This window comes from Procambarus clarkii, chromosome 60 (assembly GCF_040958095.1).
Source record: "Procambarus clarkii isolate CNS0578487 chromosome 60, FALCON_Pclarkii_2.0, whole genome shotgun sequence".
Lineage (NCBI taxonomy): Eukaryota > Metazoa > Arthropoda > Malacostraca > Decapoda > Cambaridae > Procambarus > Procambarus clarkii.
In genome coordinates, this window is record NC_091209.1 from 10,665,050 (window position 1) to 10,688,284 (window position 23,235).

The window sequence follows — 23,235 nt, forward strand, 5'->3', positions numbered from 1 at the left end:
ATTTTGAGAACACAAATACTAGTTTTCCATATACCTAATATAGTCGTAATACCTTCATGTAACACTCCCTTGGTTATGGTGGAGGCGGAAACCAATGGGAAGAGTTTCTATCACCCTGATGCCCCCTGTTCACCTAGCAGTAAATAGGTACCTGGGAGTTAGACAGCTGCTACGGGCTGCTGCTTCCTGGGGACGTGTAACAAAAAGGAGGCCTGGTCGAGGGGATATCCCCTCGACCCAGGCCGACGCTAAGCCCCGAGATCATCTCAAGATAACCTCAAGATGGTGTATATTGTGCCAATCTTCTCCGTTTTCATTACTCAAAATCTATATTTTAGAATTGTTTGGCTGGGTGGCGACCAGCGTGGCAACAGAACAAGTGGTGGCGGGTGAGAGGGATGTTGCTGGTGGGTGATGCAGAGGGCCCACTATCTCTGGTAATCTACAGATACCACTGAAGTGATGCAGGATCCCTCGAGGTGACCTTCTTCCGCGCTCCACTCATAATGGTCCAGCTCTTGTGAGAAGCAATGCTCTTATTGGTCGACTTAGTTAGATGGTCTTCTCTTATTAGACGACATACATGGTCTTCTATTAGTCGGCATAGTTGGTTTTCTTTTATTTGTCGGCATAGTTAGATAATCGTCTCTTATTGGCCGACATAGTTATATGGTCTTCCCCTATTGGTTAAGCTCTGTGATATATTAACATCTCCGGACGATATATTTCGACTAATCCTGCTAAACAGTAAGATTTACCTGAGAGCATGTAAGAAAATAATGGGAGTTAATGGGTTTGTGTTACAATGATGGGAGAGCGTGGGGGAGAAGGGGCCACAGTATAGCCACGCCCTGTACGTGGCCACCCTGGAGCCACCAGTGGGGGAGAAGGGGCCACAGTATAGCCACGCCCTGTACGTGGCCACCCTGGAGCCACCAGAGCTAATCTCTGTACTCCCAACAGTGGTGAATGACACAATGGAGGCTCTTAGCCCAGTCACTTTTCAACCAGTGGTTCCAGGGTTCGACTTCCGGGCAGGGCAAGACAAGCTTCATTAGCAGAAAATAGACGCGCACAACCGTTGTGGGAAAATGGAGTATACGTCAAAATGCGAGGCTGTATTAGGAGGCCGGGGTGCATGGATGCAGCCTAAGCCCGTGTACCTAATTCACAAAACCAGTTTCCATCACTGTCGAGCCTTATTTGGCCATGGTCATATACATTTCAAATCGTCATCATTATTCAATGTGCAAATCACGTTTAAGACTAATCAAATACGTGCCATATGTGTATATATAAATTGTCACATAATACACACATTGGTTGGTCCGACAGACATGATCATGTTGGCATGAGTACGCTAATATTTTTGTTTACTATAAATAAACGTCTCAAAGACTGTAAATAAATTTACTAAAATACTTGAGAGTGATCAATAGTTTGACTATTTGTAACTTGCTTAACTGAGTGAATATTGCTGTTCAGTTCCAGAGCCTTGACCACTATGTTGTTTTTAGATTCAACTACTCGGAACAAAAAGTTCCAAGTAGCACGGGCTATGGTGAGCCCGTAGTGGACTTACCTGGCACAGGAGCGGTGCTACGGTGAGCCCATAGTGGACTTGTCCACTACAGCCCGCAGATGTGTGTGGGCTGTATATTAAATGAAATAAACTATTGGTCACCACGTGGCTTCGACGATGTCACCAAAATGGCCACCACGTGGCAACACCGATGTCACCAAAATGGCCACCACGTGGCAACACTGATGTCACCAAAATGGCCACCAAGTCCTGGGCTACGACGGTTATCTCCATGCCTGTAAAAGATGTTGGTTACTTGAGATGCATATCGCTGTTTTTGAAGAAGATGAGTGGTATCTAGAAGCGCAGAGGCTGTTGCTGACGATATGAGTGCTGAACCTTGAGCTTCGTTAATTAGTCACGTCCTCGTCACTCCGGCGTCAGTGTCATCTGGTGTGACGCCGGAGTGACCAGGACACCACATGACCGGACACTTTGCAGTTCTTAAAAAATGCTATACATATATATTTGTATAAGATATATAGATATGTACGTATAGTATTTGTTTGAGTATTTTGTATCAGCTGCAAACTCTCCGGTCACTGACCGGGAAAGATGTTCTGCAGGAACAGAGATTGGAAGTTTGTTATAAATAGGCAGAAAGCCTATTGGTCTAAACTAGGCAGCTTCTGTTTATATCCACCCAAACTTATTCATATGTCACTAAGAACTCTTAAATTAATGAGACCCGACCAGGATTCGAACCCATGACATCCAGGATCACCCCTAAACGTACACAATGTCATGAAGATAGGTGTAGGATGCAGGAGGCCAAATACAAGGTATCATTTGGGAGATGAAATTCTTCAAGAGTCAGAGAGAGAGAGAGAGAGAAAGACCTGGGGGTTGATATCACGCCAGACCTGTCCCGTGAAGCTCATATCAAGAGAATAACATCAGCGGCATATGCCAGGTTGGCCAACGTAAGAACGGCATTTAGAAACTTGTATTAGGAATCATTCAGAACCTTGTATACCACGTATGTCAGACCAATCCTGGAGTATGCAGCTCCAGCATCGAGTCCATATCTCGTCAAGCATAAAACTTAATTGGAGAAGGTTCAGAGGTTTGCCACCAGACTAGTACCCGAACTGAGGGGCATGAACTATGATGATAGACTACGGGAATTAAACCTCAGGTCGCTGGAAGACAGGAGAGTTAGGGGGGACATGGTCACCACATACAAGATTCTCAGAGGAATTGATAGGGTAGACAAAGACAGACAATTTAACACAAGAGGCACATTCACTAGGGGACACAGGTAGAAATTGAGTGCCCAAATGAGCCATAAAGATATTAGAAATAATTTTGTTAGTGTCAGAGTAGTAGACAAATGGAATTCATTAGGCAGTGATGTGGTGGAGGCTGACTCCATACACAGGTTCAAGTGTAGATATGATTGAGCCCAGTAGGCTCAGGAACCTGTACACCAGTTGATTGACAGTTGAGAGGCGGGACCAAAGAGCTGAAGTTCAACCCCCTCAAGCACACCTAGGTGAGTACAGTACCGTGACCACCGCACCATAGATATGTCTAACCTACTCTTGAAACAAGTAATCCCACATCAGCCACGCTCCACGCACAAATATGGCAGTTATACAGATTCTTAACCTGTGTTTATCATCACTCTTGAGGGAAAGTGAAAGCCCAGAACGTAACTCTCACTTTCCGAAGTAGACTGTGAGGTGGTTGTAACGGTTGGTTGACGAGTATGCTAGTGCGATGCACGTATGTCAGACCAATCCTGGAATATGCAGCTCCAGCACGGAGTCCATATCTCCGTGGTTAAGTGGTCTCTGTGATCCATATGTCCGTAGTTAACAACCCTCCAGATCACAATTGGCTCCAAGCACCGTACCAAGCAGGAGCCAAGAACACCAGAGTTGAGAATTGCAACACCTCACTGTTAGCTGTCAAGTGGATGTGATTATAGTCTCATGATTTTAGATTACTTCCAATAAATGTGACACCATAAAAAAAAGCATGTGTATACTGTGCACATTATCAGAAATATGGGTTATTTACATACTTCAATAGATTAATGTATTTCTAGGACTGGGGTTTCCAGGAGGTCGTGTGGCGATGCTTGGGCCACTTATCAACACCACAGATGATAGTGGTGAAGTGCTAGTATCATCTGGCCTCTGCTGCGAGGCTACCACCAATGTAGACGACGGGACAGCCTCAACCGGTTATGACCAGAGTGGTTGAGGATGCATGCATTCCTCCACAACACTTCGGTCATGTTTCCTGTTGTGTTGAAGCTCATGCAAGGTTAATGATCTTATATTGGAGGTTAACTTAAGGTTTTAACTTAGCGTTCCTCTAATTGCGCATTGGATTTGGGAATTCTTGTTGATGGTGTACGTGAGGCTGCGCAGGTGTGCGTTTGCTATCTCTGATGCAAGGTAGTTTGTACGTGGGTGGTTACGTGTGATGGGGCGTGTGACTAGTGTAGGAGAGGAATGTATACCATGGTGACGAGAGACAACAGTCGACCTTGATGATTGTTGCCGCCGGAGGCTGCTAGTTTATTGTGCACCTCATACTCATCTTGTGAGCGGTAGCGCAAAAGCATTACAGAGGGCACAAAAGGTCTTTATCAGACCTCATCTTAGATTATTACATAAACAATTTCATCTATCCAAACAACAGTCGACCTGTGTTTTGTGAGGCCAGGGTTAACCCAAGCCTAGCCTCACCCAGCTGGGACTCTATGATGCCTCACCCTCCTCCTCCCCCCCCCCCACCCGCAACCTAATTCCACCACTTGCATGCAAACCCTCCCCCTCCTGGCGCATGCAACCCCCTAATGCATGCAACCCGCAACTGTACAACTACGCGAGTGTCAAGCCTCATACGGAACACGGGCGTGACATAAATCACATGACCCATATACTCTTTATACATATATTTTAAATATATTTTGCAGCTACCCTGGCTATATGAAGGGTTAAACATCTATGAGGTGCTAAACATCTCCATCTCACGGGACGGTTAGTCATACAGGACCATGTGATCAGTAGCCTACACTGGCAAACTTTGAATGCATTTATGAGGATATCCTCAAGAACACCAGAGATAATAGTGATTGCTAAGCTCCAGGTACGTTATGCCTGTAGGTCTGAAGGGTCTAATGACTGGACATTCAGTAATGTACTGAGATCAAGACCCAGTTCCTGCTAATAAGATTCGTTCCTAGTAGCCACCTGTCATAAGTAACGGTAGCCCAACCTGATCCTGGCAACCACTGTCGCACGGTTTGATAGACGCTTTGTCCTACCAGTATACATAGGGTCTCAGATCTAAACAAATCATAACTTGTTACATTGGTGCTTTCAGGCCTTTTAGCGTCTGTTATTCTTCTTCTATCAGGTGTGAATGTTTGGAGCAATATATTGTCTTTTAACAGAGGTGGGAATACCTTGGTCTAGTTCATCTTTATCCTTGTTGTATGATAATTTGGCTGCAATGTCTGTGTCATCATGATGAGTTCCATTTATAAGAGATGGAAGCCATGCAAACAATGTTCTGAACCCTTTATTCTGTGCAGTAAATAAAGTTACTTTGCATGGTGAGTGGGCAGGTCTTGCGAACAGCGCAGCAAGGATTGGAACATGGCTGGGTCCCGGCCTGTAACTTGAGCAAAATATAGTGGCAATATTTATGAAATATCAACATGCTGAGGCAAGAGGGATCGCAGCTTCTGAGAATGTCAAGCTTGGAGATTGTGAAGACATTAAGGCAGGTCGCTGGTAAACAACGGTTGGATCTCTCGTCCAACTGAGTTGTTTTAGATTCAGCTACTCAGAACAAAACGTTCCAAGTAGCACGGGCTATGGTGAGCCCGTAGTGGACTTACCTGGTACATGAGCGGGGCTGCAACTTGGTCCAACAGAGGACTTAACGACAGTTATATTCATCCTATTGGAAGGAAAGAGAATTATAAGGGGATAGCACCAAGCCATTACGACTATATAGCACTGGGAAGGGATCAGGATAAGGATTAGGGATGGAACGGGGGGGGGGGGGAGGAATGGTGTCCAACCACTTGTGGACGGTCAAGGATTGAACGCCGACCTGCATGAAGCGAGACCGTCGCTCTACCGTCCAGCCCAAGTGATTGGACACATCCTATTGGAAGTTGTGATGCTGCACAGCCCATCGTAGTTGGGTAGTCGTCATTAACAGCTTAGTTTCTTTCTACCGCCAGACCAGACATGGGCGAATGTCTCACGTTGGGTGAGGCACTTGTTGGGTGAGGAACTTCTTTTTTTTATTATTATTTTCTACCACAGACGTGGCCACACATTTACAATGTTAATCAGCATATATACATTTTCTTCTGTCCTCCATGGGCAGGGTTAGAGGTGTGTTAAACATATAGTTCAGGGGTTTATTGAATACTCAACCACAGAAGGTGATTCGGTGCTTTTAAAATGCTAAGCTAACCTACATACGTAAATACATAGATACACAAATTTACGTATGCCCTACATAAAGCGTTCGATGTGTCTTTTACATAGTGTCATTAATGTGCATTTACAAAGGTGAAGGCAACTTGTTGGGTGAGGCACTTGTTGGGTGAGGCACTTGTAGGGTGAGGCACTTGTTGGGTGAGGCACTTGTTGGGTGAGGCACTTGTTGGGTGAGGCACTCGTTGGGTGAGGCACTTGTTGGGTGAGGCACTTGTTGGGTGAGGCACTTGTTGGGTGAGGCACTCGTTGGGTGAGGCACTTGTTGTTCTGCAGTGCGACTCGTGACGGAGAGAATCTCTCTCGTTTCCTGCGCAATGGATGGTGTCAACACTGACGTCATGACGGGTTGCGTGTCCGTCTGTACGGTTCAGTGTGCGTGCCTGGGTCTTGTGACGTCGTAGAGTGTCGTGTTTGGTTTTATTTTTACACTCTTGCATGAACTTACTACGCGATTTCAGTGTTGATAAACTGTCCCTCGGCTTGTGCGTCTTAGGCTTTATAGTCTAGTTTGTGTGTGGCTAAAGTAGTTTGCGTCAGGAAATTACAATTTCCAACCATTTTATTTACACAACTATGCGCTACTACGTTCAAAATATATCTTTGATCTTTTTCATATACTCTTTTTATCCAAATTTTCAGCAATTCAAGAATTATTATTATGTTTACCAAACAGATGAGTTTTATTATTCTTTGCTATAATACATTATGGCAAAGAATAAAAAATAAAGATTAAGAATAAATCTTTCTTTATTATGCACCCCATACCCATCCCGTAAGCGGTGGTGGGAAGGGTTACAGAGGCACATAACGGATTCAGGAACTGAACCTCATAGTTCGTTTACAGTTACTGGTCTTGCTCCTCACCCACCCAACTGGGCGGCAGCTTTACAGTCATGTGCTCCACACCCACCCAACTGGGCGGCAGCTTTACAGTCATGTGCTCCACACCCACCCAACTGGGCGGCAGTTTTACAGTCATGTGCTCCACACCCACCCAACTGGGCGGCAGTTTTACAGTCATGTGCTCCACACCCACCCAACTGGGCGGCAGCTTTACAGTCATGTGCGCCACACCCACCCAACTGGGCGGCAGTTTTACAGTCATGTGCTCCACACCCACCCAACTGGGCGGCAGTTTTACAGTCTTGTGCTCCACACCCACCCAACTGGGCGGCAGTTTTACAGTCATGTGCTCCACACCCACCCAACTGGGCGGCAGCTTTACAGTCATGTGCGCCACACCCACCCAACTGGGCGGCAGTTTTACAGTCATGTGCTCCACACCCACCCAACTGGGCGGCAGTTTTACAGTCATGTGCATGCATTACCTACAGTAAACAAATTTTGGATACTTCGCTAAGATTCCTGGCGGTACATAATAGAAAACCTTTATTTTGTTCATTATTGTTATTGCAATATCCAGTTAGTAAAAGTATTAGTAATTTATATTCAATAATAAACTTAATTCAATCTTCGTCCGTATTGTGTCGTAGAATGAGATATTCCAACTAAGTTGTGAAAGTTTTTGATGCGTTTTGGGAAAATGTTTGAGGTTTACATCATAACAACATTAGAATTAAATAACTGCAGAAGGTCTATATATCCATACGAGGCAGCTCCTGTTTACATCCACCCATATTTGTTTAAAATTTCGGTACACGTATATTTTACGCAGCTACCCTGGATTATATGAAGCTGCGCAGTGATAAGAGATGCTAAAAAATGCTAAAAATGCTACGCGATGCTAACAAAAATCGCTATCACACAGGATGGTTAGTCATAGAGGGTCATGTGTGATCAGTAGGCTTCATTGGCAGACTTTTGGGTGCATAGGATAGCCTCAAGAATACACTGAGTTAATGAAAAAGTGACTGGAAAGCTCCCATGTACCTCGTGCCGGGCAGGTCTGAAGGGTCTAATGACTGGATGTTGAATAATGTGTGAGATCATGTACCCAGTTCCTGCTCACGGAGTTTACACTTGGGGTGCTCAGGATTGGCAGGTTCCCCCAAACACATTCATGTATAGCCTGTGATTGAAACTACCAATTGTTCCCATGTCTGTTGTAAGAACTCTTATCGGGTACTCTTTCACAACTGCTGTATCTTATATAACTATTTTTTTAATTAGATTTGACGAAGCTTATTTAAAGTGAACTCCCTACCCGACCATAATATTTAGACAAAGTTAGAATTAGGCTATTTTAAATTCAGAAAAAGGGTTGTCAACCGTGGGACTTTCAGCCAAGTTGTAGTACAAACTGTGGTAAGAGCTTGTAGTGCGACTATCCCCATTTTGATATTGCAAACTAATATAAGAAGCTCGCATTCATTGCATATTTTTGCTATTTGATCAAATTGCACAAATTACCAATATGAGCAGATAGGTCGTGAATTTTGAATATTTTGTTGATTACCTTTGAGTTCTAAAAATGTTGAGTCGATACTTTCAATACGTGATTTTGTTTAATATAGACTTTACGAAGGACTTTTGTCTACTTGTAACTAGTTAAGTGCATCCTGGAACAGTCTACCCAGGATGAATAGTTTATGTATCTAACCAATATCTGGTTTACCTATAATATAATTTACCTCTACAGAAGAAGCCTAGAGTTCTGAAAACTTATTTTCGTGTACTTTGTACATTTATATGTAGGCTACCTGTGGTGGAGGGAGAGGGGGAAGCTGATAGCCTCATCGAGGGGGTGATTGTAAGCCTGTTCGAAAGTGGGGGCTGTAAGCCTTTACATAAGGGGAGGGGGGGCAGGCTGTAAACCTCACCGAGTGGGGGGGGGGTACTTAAGCCTCTTCGAGGAGGGGAGATGAAGGCCTCGTCCAAGGGAGGGGGGTGTATAGGCCTCGTTAGAGTGGAGCTGTAAGTCTCGTCAAGGCTCCCTGGTGGTCAGGTGAGTCTGTATCACGTTGGTTATTCGCTTGTTAAAAGTATCTAACCCTAAATTTCACACGATAGTATTAATGACTTTGAGACATTAAAATTTATTATTTGTTAAACTGTAATGTTTTTAATGTAACATTATATAAATTGGGTAGCATGTACCATGGGGTATTGACTAATAGGATACAGCTCATCTTTTACACCGTACATTAAAAATACTTGAAGGTTTACGATTTCCCAGTGACGCAACCCCATTATCTGCTCGTTAGCTGGTGATAAGGGTGAAGGGGGTAAGATAACTCTGGATAACTCTATTTACGGCAGACAAGACACACGTTCACTTAATATTGTTAGAATCAAAAGCTCTGGATTATTTAATCTTCCATTAGCTAATGTTATGTGTTTTACACAAGGAAATCACACTAATATGAAAATGATTGATTCATTTTAATTCAATGGTTGAATTGAAATCAGTGGGATGAATGCGGGGATTCGACCCAGCGACCAGAGAGTAATCTTGGCCGTGCACCCGGTGGTGAACTCAATTACCTACACCAGAGTGCATAGGAGGTTCATATGTAACACTTGGACAGGTTTCAGCTCGGGGCCTCCAGACCTCCTGTGGGTTCAGTTAAATTCCAACACCTTTACCATGTCGTGGTGCAAGGGGTAAGGTGCCCGGCCGGGAGTGCCCGGGTCGTTGAGTTGAATCTTCGTATTGCTACAATTGGTTTTATTTGTACTGAAACATTTGGAGGGTCTCAAGAAAGGGAGATTACTCGATGCGCGTCGACGTGGCTGTCGTTAGGTCGGTGCACGACAGGTTGGTGTACGACAGGTTGGTGTACGACAGGTTGGTGTACGACAGGTTGGTGTACGACAGGTTGGTGTACGACAGGTTGGTGCACGACAGGTTGGTGTACGACAGGTTGGTGTACGACAGGTTGGTGTACGACAGGTTGGTGCACGACAGGTTGGTGTACGACAGGGTGGTGTACGACAGGTTGGTGTACGACAGGTTGGTGTACGACAGGTTGGTGTACGACAGGTTCTTCTCTGCTCCGTTGGAAATAATAAATAATCCTTGTATTTAATATTGGTAATTGATACATTGCATAATGTTCAATATTTATTATATATTTAATTACATGTACAGTACATATAATACACACGATTCGATTGAACCATAGATCTGCAAAAAAGTTAATTTAAATTTGCAATAACTCTCTAAACAATCTCAGGTAAACCACACGCACACGCACACACACACACACACACACAAACACACACACACACACACACACACACACAAACACACACAAACACACACACACACACACACACACACACACACACACACACACACACACACACACACACACACACACACACACACATAATTACACACACACGTGTGTGTGGAATAATCGGAATCATTCAGAATCTTGTACACCACATATGTAAGACCAATCCTGGAGTATGCGGCCCCAGCAAACCCGTACCTTGTCAAGCACAAGACGAAACTGGAGAAACTTCAGAGGTATGCCACTAGACTAGTTCCAGAACTAAGAGACATGAGTTACGAGGAAAGGCTGCGTGAGATGCACCTCACAGCACTGGAAGACAGAAGAATAAGGTGAGACATGATTACTACCTACAAAATTCTCAGAGGAATTGACAGGGTTGATAAGGATAAACTTTTTAACACGGGTGGTTCGCGAAAAAGGGGACACAGGTGGAAAGTGAGTACCCAAATGAGCCACAGGGGACGTTAGAAAGAACTTTTCAGTGTCAGAGTAGTTAACAGGTGGAATGCACTAGGCAGTGATGTGGTGGAGGCTGACTCCATACACAGTTTCAAATGTAGATATGATAGAGCCAAGTAGGCTGAGGAATCTGTACACCAGTTGATTGACAGTTGAGAGGCGGGACCAAAGAGCCACAGCTCAACCCCCGCAAGCACAACTAAGTGAGTACACACACACACACATGATTATTTGTGTGTGTGTGTGTTGGCGATTATTTGTATTTGTAGTACGCCGGTGAAACATTTACAGCGTTGTGGTCGAACTAAAGTCATCAGTGAAGCACTTAATCCGGAAGTGTTCGGACGTCATCAGTTGTGAGTCGTGTGTAAACCGTTTTTCATTCATAAACAGCTGGGGGTTTGGCGGGTGCATGGAATGGACTTTTGGCCTTTGTTTATGAGGACGGGCTGTAGCATTTTATATAATATCAATATATTAACCATTGGTATACTCTTCCATGACAGGTACACCAGGAACCTGATTGATGAAGGTAATGGGAAGTTCAACTTGATGTTGCTGTGTTGGGGACCATCCCACACCTCCACCATACACGACCACGCCAACGCCCACTGCTTCATGAAGGTAACTGATTTTGTTCGTTCCTCGTCATCTCCCATCCCGTGGGCGGTGGTGGACCCTATACCCATCCCGTTGGCGGTGGTGGACCCTATATACCCATCCCGTGGGCGGTGGTGGACCCTATATACCCATCCCGTTGGCGGTGGTGGACCCTATACCCATCCCGTTGGCGGTGGTGGACCCTATATACCCATCCCGTGGGCGGTGGTGGATCCTATACCCATCCCGTGGGTAATAGTGGACCCTATACCCATCCCGTGGGCGGTGGTGGACCTTAAACCCATCCCGCGGACGGTGGTGGACCCCATACTTCTCCCGTAGGTGGTAGTGGACCTCTTACACATCTCGTGGGTGGTAGAGGACCCCATACATATCCCATAGGCAGAAGTGGACCCCATACCCATCCCGTGGGCGGTGGTGGACCCCCCCCCATACCAATCCCGTGGGCAGTTACCCGCGACCCGGTCGTCGACGAAGCCTCCTCGTTGCTGAACTGGTCAACCAGGCTGTTGGACGCCTCCAACATACTACAACATACAACAAACATAGAAACCTACAATATACATACAACATACATAGAAACATACATACAACATACTAGAAATACTCTTCTACCATTGCAACTCGGTTACTTGGCTTGCAACTTTCCAATTCCATGCACACAATCAGATCACTATTCCCTATTAGTTTAAACCTCAACAAATACCTACTCTTTCTGCACAAGCTAAGGCTGCTTCCTTATTTACAGACAGATGCATCTCATTCTTTGCATACGGCTCATATTTGCCATAGTCTCACTTGTCAATAACATTTGTAATTACAATTGTTAATGCAATCACATTGCATCAGCCTTCAGTATTTGTCCAGCTGGCGACTGATGCAAATTACCTTAAGCATTCATTCTAAACTCCTCGTCTAGGCGGGTTGTTAGAAATGACTCTGATCTTATATTACCCCGGATTCTATCTATTGCTTCTCTATAACTGACAAGCATTGCCTCACTTCCACATTTTCCAACACCATTACTACTTGCAGCGACTGATAAAAATCATGTTCCCATTACCACTCATGATGTTGTCTATCCCACAAACATCACATATCCCTTTCCCAGGAAAGCCCATACGCATCCTAATTTTTAATATCCTCTTTCCAAAATATCCAGTCCATGCAGCTAACCTGAATTGCCAACAATTAACATTTGTCTTGCCCTATATTAGCATTTGTTTTTATAACTATATTGCCTTAATTGCTGCCATAAAAAGCATGGAAGGCCTTATTTGATAGGCTACAACCCCCCCCCCCCAAAAAATACCTAGGCTACAACTCCCCTAAAAAAATACCTAGGCTACAACCCCCTAAAAAAAATACCTAGGCTGCAACCCCCCAAAAAAGCAATACCTAGACTATAACCCCCAAAAAAAGCAATACCTAAGCTACAACTCCCCCTCCCAAAAATACCTAGGCTACAACCCCTCAAAATAATACCTAGGCTACGACCTCCCCCCCCCCCCCCAAACAATACCTAGGTAGGTTTGCTTTACCATTGAGTACAAAGTTTAATTTTGAGTAACTGTTACAGATGATGTCGGGTTCTCTGCAAGAGGTGAGGTTTGAGTGGCCACAGGAAGCAGCAGAAGAACAAAAGGAGCAAGAGATGGTGGAGACCGATAGGAATGTCCTCAAGATAAATGACGTTGTCTACATTAATGGTAGGTTTTTTATTTTATTTTTGCTTGATGGATACCTCTTAAATTTGTACGTTTTTAGGCACTTGTCGTTGTTGTATAATATACAATGATCCACAAACACGAATTTTGAGGAAGACATTCCTGCAATGTCTGCAGGAATAAATGGTGACTATTGCACTGGTGATATTGTAGTATTACTGAAACATCTCCATGTTTCCGCCTTCTGTGGCATGACCAATTTATATAAACTAGTGCCTCGCTTGTGCACATAATCCGAATATCAGATTCAAGATATCCAGAATTTGTGCACCCATCTTGATATCTTGAACTTTGCCTACATATTACACCACCCCTTTGGTATGTGCAGGGACTTGAGGATACCAAAGTGGTGCCTTATATACCGATTCATACACACAGACCAAAGCATGATACGGCGTTAGCTTTATGTTAATCAGTGACCAAGTCTGACGAACGATGGATGACCCGTGTTCCCTGCCCAGCCACACCTCACTCAGCACGGTGTGATAATGTGCCACATTGATATCGGTGGCAATATCAACATTGAATTAACTAATACGTTTGAATTCTCTACTCGTGAAAGTTATTGCTCAAGAAATTTTGGAATAGCAATGCTTGTATTTGATTAAATTATTTCCCAAATCAGGGATCCTGGGTTCAGTCTCCCGGGAAGGTAAATAAAATAGATGGGCGTATCCTTTCACCCTGATGCTTCTGTTCATCTAGCAGTTAATAGGTACCCAGGAGTTACGCAACTGTTATTGGGTTGCATCCTGGGGAGATGGGTATTAATAGCTCCACTTTTGGGGACTGCGATACAACACTACACACATTTTATATATATATATATATATATATATATATATATATATATATATATATATATATATATATATATATATATATATATATATATATATATATATATATATATATATATATATGTATATAGCTTCAGCCTAGATTCTATAGTTGCTGTGGTAGATTTATATTAAATACTCACGAATTGTTATAACAGCATATTTACAGTATATTTAGAGATGATAATAATAGCAAACACAACTAGCTTATTTGGGAGATCTATGCATCTGGCAGAGCAGATGCATAGCCTATTCTATGTAATGTAAATTACGGTACTTTTTTTCTCTTTTTATTTAATTGGTTAAAAGTAGTGCAGTATTTTATACACTGATTGTTGTTGCAGATTCTCTTGGGTTGCACAGAGTTGAGAACACCTCACACAGTGAGGGTGCCGTCTCCCTCCATCTCTACTGTCCACCCTTCAGCAGCTGCTCCATATTTGATGAACGTACTGGCAAGAAGATGAAGTGTCCAGTCACCTTCTGGAGCAAGTATGGACAGAAAGTCGAACAGGTAAATTGACTAGTGTAAAGGTTGAAGTTGCTAGGAAATATACTGTAGAGTATATGTTAGGCAAAGCCAGCTCTATACGGTATACTAGAAAAGGGGTATCCACCGGTGCACGAGACTGTCTCTCTATCCCCCTCATCCTTCTGTCCCCCTCTACCTACTCTTCCCGTCTATGAGAATGTGGGTATTTCTAAGCTAATGTACACGCCAAAGTTGCAAGTGACTTAGGCACTTGAGGAGTACAAGAATACGGATAGCGTTTATTCAGGTTGGATTACCGTCAAGTGGGGTAATCCTTGGAGAGCTGTACTGATTGATTGATGAAGATTCAGCCACCCAAGAGGTGGCACGGGCATGAATAGCCCGTTAGAGAGCTGTTCTCCTTTGGAGTCTAGATTTAGTAAGGTGGTCAGCATACAACGTTGGGTTATTCTACAAGGTCAGGGAAAACCTTATTGAGTTTGTACATAGCTCTTGGCTGTAGCCACCATTTTGGATGGTAAGAAGTGGTGAGAAGTCAGGTGATGGAGCAGGAAAGGTCGACAGTCTGATCTCAGTATTCTTAACACCCTGAAATATCCGGATCTACACACTCCAATGACGTCACATGAACTCCGGGAAGGAATCACTCAGGGATAGGCAAATGTTGGTGCTACCCTGTGACTGGTGTATTCATATAGATTCGTTGAGACTAGAGAGCAACAGCTGGAGCGCCAGATGTTCTCTATCCCAGCGGCTCGGACTTTGGTTCATATATTACTGGCAATATGAAATACAGTGTTAATGATAATGACACGAAGTGTAAACTATGTTGTATGTAAAGGGCTCACACCCTCACTCGTTATGTTCTTGACTGCTTGCCCATTGAAGTAATGTATAGAGAAACACTGAGATAAGGACTGTTCCTGAACAAATAGCCTGGAGGTGTAACAAGGGAAAGCTTGCTGATATTCTGGAAGGGAAGGGAATTATGAGGAGAAAGCGCCAAGCGATGATGACTATATAGCACTTGGAAAGGATAAGGATTTGGGACGGGCGGGGGAAAGGAATGATGCCCAACCACTTAGACGGTCGCGGATTGAACGATGACCTGCATGAAGCAAGACCGTTGCTCTACCGTCCAGGCCAAGTGGTTGGCCCATGATATTCTGGAGAGATATAAGAATTTTAGCACCAAGCCTGTAACTTTGTTGGAATGTCTGAATGTCTATTGCAAATGGCCTGTGTACCGAGTCATTCAAGTATTTGTGTGTATGTCTGGTAACATACTGCATGTGTAAAGGAATAAATGTATATGTTTATCACTCAGAATGTTCGTAACATGTTGATTGTTTGTGATGTGTCTATATATATATATATATATATATATATATATATATATGTATATATATATATATATATATATATATATATATATATATTATGTATGTATATGTATGTATATGAACACGTTGTACTGAACCGGGTAAGAATAGCTTGAGCTACCTCATCCCTTTGTGTATATTTATACCTCAATAAACTTATTTCAATTGTAAGGGGTGGCAATGGTCATACAGACATGTGATCCCAATATTTCAGACTTGACTTCATGAAAATTACAAAGGTTGGTGGAGGGGTGGGGTGGGGGGGTAGATGCTGGTGTTTTTTAAAGTGTAACCCTGGAGCCGACCCTGACTGACCTATGAAGATCCCACACCCCACATGCTTCATGTGTAAAAGTTAGGAAAGGCTAGTCCTAAGCGTCTGGCCTACAACCTTGGACACATAGACATTATCTCTTATAGATATAGATAGATTGTGTACCCAGCTGCACTCAAGCATCTTTTCCCCTCTTCCCACCCTTTTGCAATTCTTCACCCCATCCCCTCCTCCTTTGTCTCTCCCCCTCTCTCCCCCTCTGTAAGAAAATTGATTATTACAGAGTACAGCCAATGTGAAACTCTGTGGGAAATGCAACCAATATTTCAGATAGGACTTAACAAAAACTGCATGAGGGTCTCTATAAATGCCAGTACAGTATTTCTTATATTGTTCCAATCCCTGTGTTCTCTGGGATCTAAAAATAACCAGGCCTAGTCCATGTGCTCTAACATAGACCATGACTAACGAATATGTACTTGTCTATTTTAGCTTTAAGTGGATATTTTCTACATGCCACTAACACTCTAGTGGCCTCAACAAGGACAGGAAGCTGGTGGCTTGTCAAAGGTCCCCCCATTTGTCCTGGTGATTTTGTTCTTGCTAGATTTTACAATTAAACTTAACACAGTTTTGGCATTTACTGCTTCTGTGGATAGGCGGTTGTATGGGTTTATGGGTGAAAAAAGGATGCTATGGGTGAAAAAGGATCCCTTGTTTTTGCTCCTAGATATTGGTTTGTTCAGCTTGAAACCATTGTTTCTTGTTTGTTACATCTGACCTTTTGAAAAAGTTGTCAGAATCAACATCCCCCAATTTGTTCAGTATTTCAAAAGTTTCGATGAAATCTGCCCTGTCATACCTGGTTTGTAGTGTTGTTAACCCTCAACCAGTTCCTGCTATGAGAGTTGATAATATGTTGTATTGATTTTACAAAATTGTTCACTGAGGGGGTTGAATGATTCCCTCCCTTTGGATTCTCTCTGTGAGCTTGCAAATGTGTGATGTCCAGCTGATCAGGTGGTAGTTTAGTACAGTAATTATGTGTGAGTGAGTTAGTATTTTGTTAGCAGTTAATTGTAATTAATAATAATTAATTTTGGAGGTCTGCAACACAATCCAGTTTTCTCACAAGTTAAATTTGCTCTGCCATGATACTTATTAAATATTATGGAAAAATATTAATATAATAATAATTATTATTAGTAATTATTATACAAATATTGCTGTTTAAATCTTTAATAAACTACAATGTTTCTTTTCAGAAAAAGTCAAAGACTGGCTGTTAGAATCGTAGAAGACATGAAAAAACTGAAGCCTTTTTATTTCATAAATTCAGTATTCAAGTATTTTTCTCTGAAAAATGTTTGAGTTTACCAATGAAACTAAAGTTCTGGTTTCAAAAGGCATTAGTAAATAAACATGATTCATGAGGTTGTTGTACAAACTTGTTTTCTAAATTAGCTTTTAAGGACATAATCACTAGATTATTTGACTGAGAAAGACTGTTTATCTATTTTAAAAGGCAGCTTAGAAATTTTTATAATGTTTTTATATCAATGACTTATTAATACAGGGTATTTAAATTATACATTTTACCCAAAATATTTGACATCTTTTCAGTGTAGAAATATCTTCAAAATTAAGTAATGCTAAAATGAGGTGGAATATATTATTTTAAGTGGTTTTAGCAAGTAATGAAAGCAGTGATAATTTAGTTTGATTCATTTATTATGCATCACATGCCCATCCTGTGGGCAGTAGTAGAAAGGGCTTCAGAGGCACATAATGGGCTCAGGGACTGAACCCAAAAATCATCTAGCTAAGCATGTTACAGTTTTGATGAACTAGTTACAAAATTCAGTGCACGTTGTCACATCAACAGTGGGCTCGAGACTGACCACAAAAACAGTCTCGGAATATAGTACTGTAATTGACATACTGTACATAAAGAGCTGGTGTTATAACTAATATGGAGTGATGAGAAACAGATTTTGGATGCTCATGTATGTTCATTTGTGGTGGTCACTAACACTGCCCAAACACCTCGGCAAGCTCAGCATGCTGCAGCCTGTTTGAAGATGGATTTGATGCTAACAAAAAATAGTTTAAATCACTCTTGGGCACTTTTGACTAATTGTTCTTGTTGTCATTTGTATTATTTTATCTGAAAAATTGTGGTATTTTCATGACTGCACTATTTGTAAAGTATTTAAAAACCTAAATATATTAGTCAATAAAAATAAAATTATATAAAAATAACACTTCATTATTAAATTGTATTTTATATCATTCAAGAATTTTTTTGTACAAAAAAAGACTGGTGTACTTGTACATTTTGAGTAAAGTACATATTTAGACACCCTATATATATATATATATTTGCTTGCTTGTGATAAATTATCTTTCTCTTAATATACTGTTTAAAATAAATGACACTAAAGAGTACATAAAAACATAAAAAAAAAATTAACTGTTAGATATTCCTGTCACAATTTGAAAGGAAAGTTATTAGAGGTACTGTACCTTGTTTACAAACAAATTTCTTCATGAACGTGTCGGTAAAGAGATTGTAATAAAATTTGACATCTTAATTATTCCTGACATAATACTGCTCATGAAAAGAGTTTTGTATGAAATGATAATAAATAATAATAATAAAAATAATTATAATAATATTTTGTTCATGTATACAGTATATACATATGATACATAAATAGTGGATGATACAATAGTAAAATATGTACAGTTTTCTGATCAGGGGAAGGAAGACACCAACACATGGGGGCATAAATTTATTAGTACAGGATAAATAATTCTGCAGAAGTAAAACAGGTTTCTAAGTAGGTCTTAACAAATGTATAACATAGCCGTGGCTAACTCAAAGTACACGAAACATCTTAAATTGTACACCCGTAGAAAAATAACTGTAATCTTATAGCCTAGTAACAAACTCTGCAGAAACCTAATGTCCTATTGTCTAGAATTAGCAGTGAGGCGAATGTAACAAATCTAATTCTAAGTATAACAGTCAGGACACCATAAGTGAACAACATAACATAAGGGAAACCCTAGCTGGAGAATAATCAGGCGGCAGAAAAATACATAGAGACTGGGGAAGCCTGATATGTATTTGGAGAAGAAAATAACCCCAGGCCAGAGGCCGAGACTCCAAGGAATAAGGAGAAAGAATTTCCTGACTTAAGGTAGGGCTTACTAGTAGAATGGCTGTAAAGTCAAAGTAGTAGCTGCGGACAGCGGAACACTTGGGGACGGGCGCTGCACCCCCCCCCCCCACCCATCGCCAGTGAAACGGGAGGAAAGACGTGAGGAACAATGACTGACGTAGTCAGAACCGGGAAAACTGGCAGCCAGCAGAAAGGGGGGGAGGAGGGTGGGCGCTTCGTGAATCGCGGACCGGGTCAGGAAATGGAGTGAGGGCGAGACCTGACTTCCCGCGCTTTTTATGCTACCCAGGCTGGCCGCACAGCGCTTTGCGGAACGCGATGCGCAATTGTCTCTTCCTTCCCCATCAGAAACTCCACCGCCTTTCGTCCTAAAGGCAGTGGCCATATAATGCATAAATCAACTAACACGCTGAATTAGGCAGTTTCTCATCAATTTCAAATTGTGGCTCCAAGGTTACAATTGTTGACCTTTGTACACTGTCATTTAATTTCTAATTTAAAACCTAAAGTGTTTAAATATTTAGCCTAAAACCTGAATATTTTTCCAGCCTCCAACAATGTCTTGGTATAAGTGACTGTCCAAAGCTGTGTGTGTTATTAATGGCTTAGCAATAATGTACCCCCCTCAGTCACCAACATCTGTGCTTTCACAAGCCATTGTACCACCTTGGATATCAATAAATAAATATATATTTGATGGTACAGGTATTTAGAAGAGTCAGATGTAGAGCAGTGTTTCTCATGTCATGTGTAGAGCAGTGTTTCTCATGTCATGTGTAGAGCAGTGTTTCTCATGTCATGTGTAGAGCAGTGTTTCTCGTGTCAAGTGTAGAGCAGTGTTTCTCATGTCATGTGTAGAGCAGTGTTTCTCGTGTCAAGTGTAGAGCAGTGTTTCTCATGTCAAGTGTAGAGCAGTGTTTCTCATGTCAAGTGTAGAACAGTGTTTCTCATGTCAAGTGTAGAACAGTGTTTCTCATGTCATGTGTAGAACAGTGTTTCTCATGTCAAATGCATATTCACAATAATGTTCTAATAATCCCTGCCTAATGATAACAGGTCATTAATCCCTGCCTAATAACAGGTTATTAATCCCTGCCTAATGATAACAGTTCATTAATCCCTGTCTAATAACAGATTATTAATCCCTGCCTAATGATAACAGGTCATTAATCCCTGCCTAACAACAGGTTATTAATCCCACCCTAATGATAATACTAATATCCAGCACATCCTCTTCCCATGTACTGAATATGTAGCAAGCACAATATTCTACAATGCGTAGTTTTAAGTACATTTGTTTAATATATTGTAACATGTGTAGTATCACACATTGCACTGTTAATTTTGCTAGTTCAGTGAAATTTTTGTTAGATAAAAGCAATAAAACAAATTTAATGTAAATATAATCCATTATTCATTACAGTTATACTTAAAATATATTGCATATAGTTCATGCATTTGTTACTGGAGACTGCATTTTATTCTTAGATTAAGAATTTGTGTGAAAAAATATATCATTCCATAACTAATAGTTTATAATATATTATTCACTACAGTTCTGTTGTGCTAATATCTTTATTTTATGTATGTAATATTTTTTTTTTTCATTGAAACATTTGACTCTCTTATCTTTAGCTGTTTCACAAAAACTGATACTGTACATCTAATATACTGTACTTTAGTTTCCTTTGGAGTTTCCCCTCTTAAGGTGTCCGTGGCAGAAGAGCCTCAGGTCTCTTCAATACAGCTGAATGACCACCCCTTCTTTTCCTTGAAGTACTGTACATCTAATATACTGTACTTTAGTTTCCTTTGGAGTTTCCCCTCTTAAGGTGTCCGTGGCAGAAGAGCCTCGGGTCTCTTCAATACAGCTGAATGACCACCCCTTCTTTTCCTTGAAGTCAAATGTTCGTTTGACTGTTCCTAGGGGTTTGGTTGGCCTTTTTCTTTTTTATTTGACTGCAGCTCCCACTTGTTGTGCAAGTTTTAATGACTGGTGTATTCTGACTCCACAGTCCTTTTCTTCATAAGTTAGCGGTAAGGTAATGTTGTTAATTTGATAGTTGTGATGTGCATTGCTTTGCCCGACATGCAAGGTCTTGTATTTGTTCAATATTAAAAAGTATTTGTATTATAGAACTGTACGGTGATGTTAGTCTTCTGCCAGATTTTCAAATGTGACTGAAAATGTAGTTGTGGAATGTTCCTGAAATTCATAAAATTAGATTGATAATGTAATGTTTTAGTTTCATATTGGTACAGTTCCTTTATGTAATACAGATACTGTATTACATAAAAGTTAAATTTAAATTTACTGCCAAGTATTTTTATGGCCAATAATTAATGTAAGTCTACATTTTGATATAAAATACAGTACTGCACAGTCTTCTAGCATTTCAATAATACACAGTGTTAATTACCTCATCTAATAGTTTTAAACACAGTAATGTAATATTTTTTTCTCATCTGTATTCTTACAGCATTTAAAAAAATATTTTATAATTACTGTATTCATGACTGAAATATTTAATGCTTTCTTATTCTTCAAGGGTTGACCTGTTCTTTATTTGTTGTAGCACATTGTTTGGTCCTGAACTTTGTTATACAGGATCTATAAATGTAGGATTTGTGGGGTGTTGCATATATTTTCCCATTTAACCACGTTGAACAAGCATTGCATACCTTGTGCCAATGTATCTTCATAAGGTGGGATTGGTGGGGTTTTCCATTGTCTGTTAAGCATATTGAAGTCCCCAACGCCTAATTAGTGACTTTTCCCAGGATGTACAGAAAAATTACAAAGAATCTTGCAGGTTGGGACACTTGACAGTAATGAAAACACTTATAATAGGTGTGAAGATCTCTGATAATGATTAAAAGTACCATTTGTTAGTGGAAATCGCTGACTGACGGAGGTCACATTTTTGCCAAGTTCCACTTTACTTAAATATAATTACTGTACTGTATTATGTTTTGACTAAATCCTTTGTTTTTGTTTTCTAATAATTTTTATTTAATTTTTATTCAATGAATATACTGTTTATAAATGCTCATGCAAACATCTTTTTACTGTTTATGCAACTGCATATTTTAACTGTTTTACTATTATATCTTTCATTATACTGTACTATCTTTTAAGTCATTTTAAGGTTTCTAATTTTAACAGTATTGATCATAAGGCAGTGTTCTAAGTAACCTTTTACCCGAGTTTACTTGAGGGCCACTGACACTAGTGGCCTCGACGAGGACAGGATGCCAGCGGCAACAAAATATATTGTTTATAATATACATTTGGGATACATCACTTAGTGGTGTATCCCAAAAAATGGTCGAGTAAGCAAAGGACACTTAAAATCTTTGAAGCTGAAGTATGAATAGTAATACATTTTCGTATTAACTCATTTCATTTAACATATGAAATAGGAAGTAATAACATGAAATATTATTTTAACTTTCCATGTCAAGCAGAGTTCAATGGAATTATTCTTGGCCAATAAGCAAAATAATATATGCGTGAAGCATTTATTTATGGCCCAGACAACCATCCAGGAGGCCTGGTCGGAGACCGGGACATGGGGGGCCGTTGATCCCCGAAAGCTACACAAGATAGCATCACATCACCTTTGAAAGTCGACTGAATTTCATAAATTGAGTGTTGACATGGACAGTAGCCTTATACAGTGATACTAAAGCTCACAAAACAAAATATAACTGAACTGAAAAAAGTTTATATAGTACCTTGTATTGTATATTTATTATGTTATTTCAAAATGGCAATGTCATCATTCAAGTACAGTAATAAATAAATTAAATAATTTTTTATTCAGGAAAAGTACATACATAGTTGATTTACAAACATAATGTTGGATTTATAGATAGAGCTAGTACATACAATACCTAAAGATGGACTTTATTTAGTTCAGTGTTCACTGGAACATTAAGAGTAAGAGGGTCAGGATTGGAGAAAATAAAGGTTGTGTCGTCAGCAAA

General features: G+C 40.9%; 1 protein-coding gene across 3 annotated transcripts in view; it reads left to right on the top strand.

The window, feature by feature from the left end:
• LOC123766895 (cysteine dioxygenase type 1) overlaps positions 1 to 22,211 on the top strand; it is a 53,390-nt gene extending 31,179 nt beyond the window's left edge. The window contains exons 2-6 of one of the 3 annotated variants that reach the window (XR_011223331.1): positions 11,228 to 11,345; positions 12,922 to 13,051; positions 14,253 to 14,422; positions 17,323 to 20,953; positions 21,078 to 22,211. Coding sequence is in view for 1 of the 3 variants with exons in the window: in XM_045756355.2 (XP_045612311.1) it covers positions 11,228 to 11,345; positions 12,922 to 13,051; positions 14,253 to 14,422; positions 17,323 to 17,346 (442 nt within the window). In the remaining 2 variants the exon portion in view is untranslated. Of the gene's footprint in view, positions 1 to 11,227; positions 11,346 to 12,921; positions 13,052 to 14,252; positions 14,423 to 17,322 lie in introns of all 3 variants that reach the window. The other 2 variants (XR_011223332.1, XM_045756355.2) reach the window with 2 other exon arrangements.
• Positions 22,212 to 23,235: the final 1,024 nt, after the last annotated feature.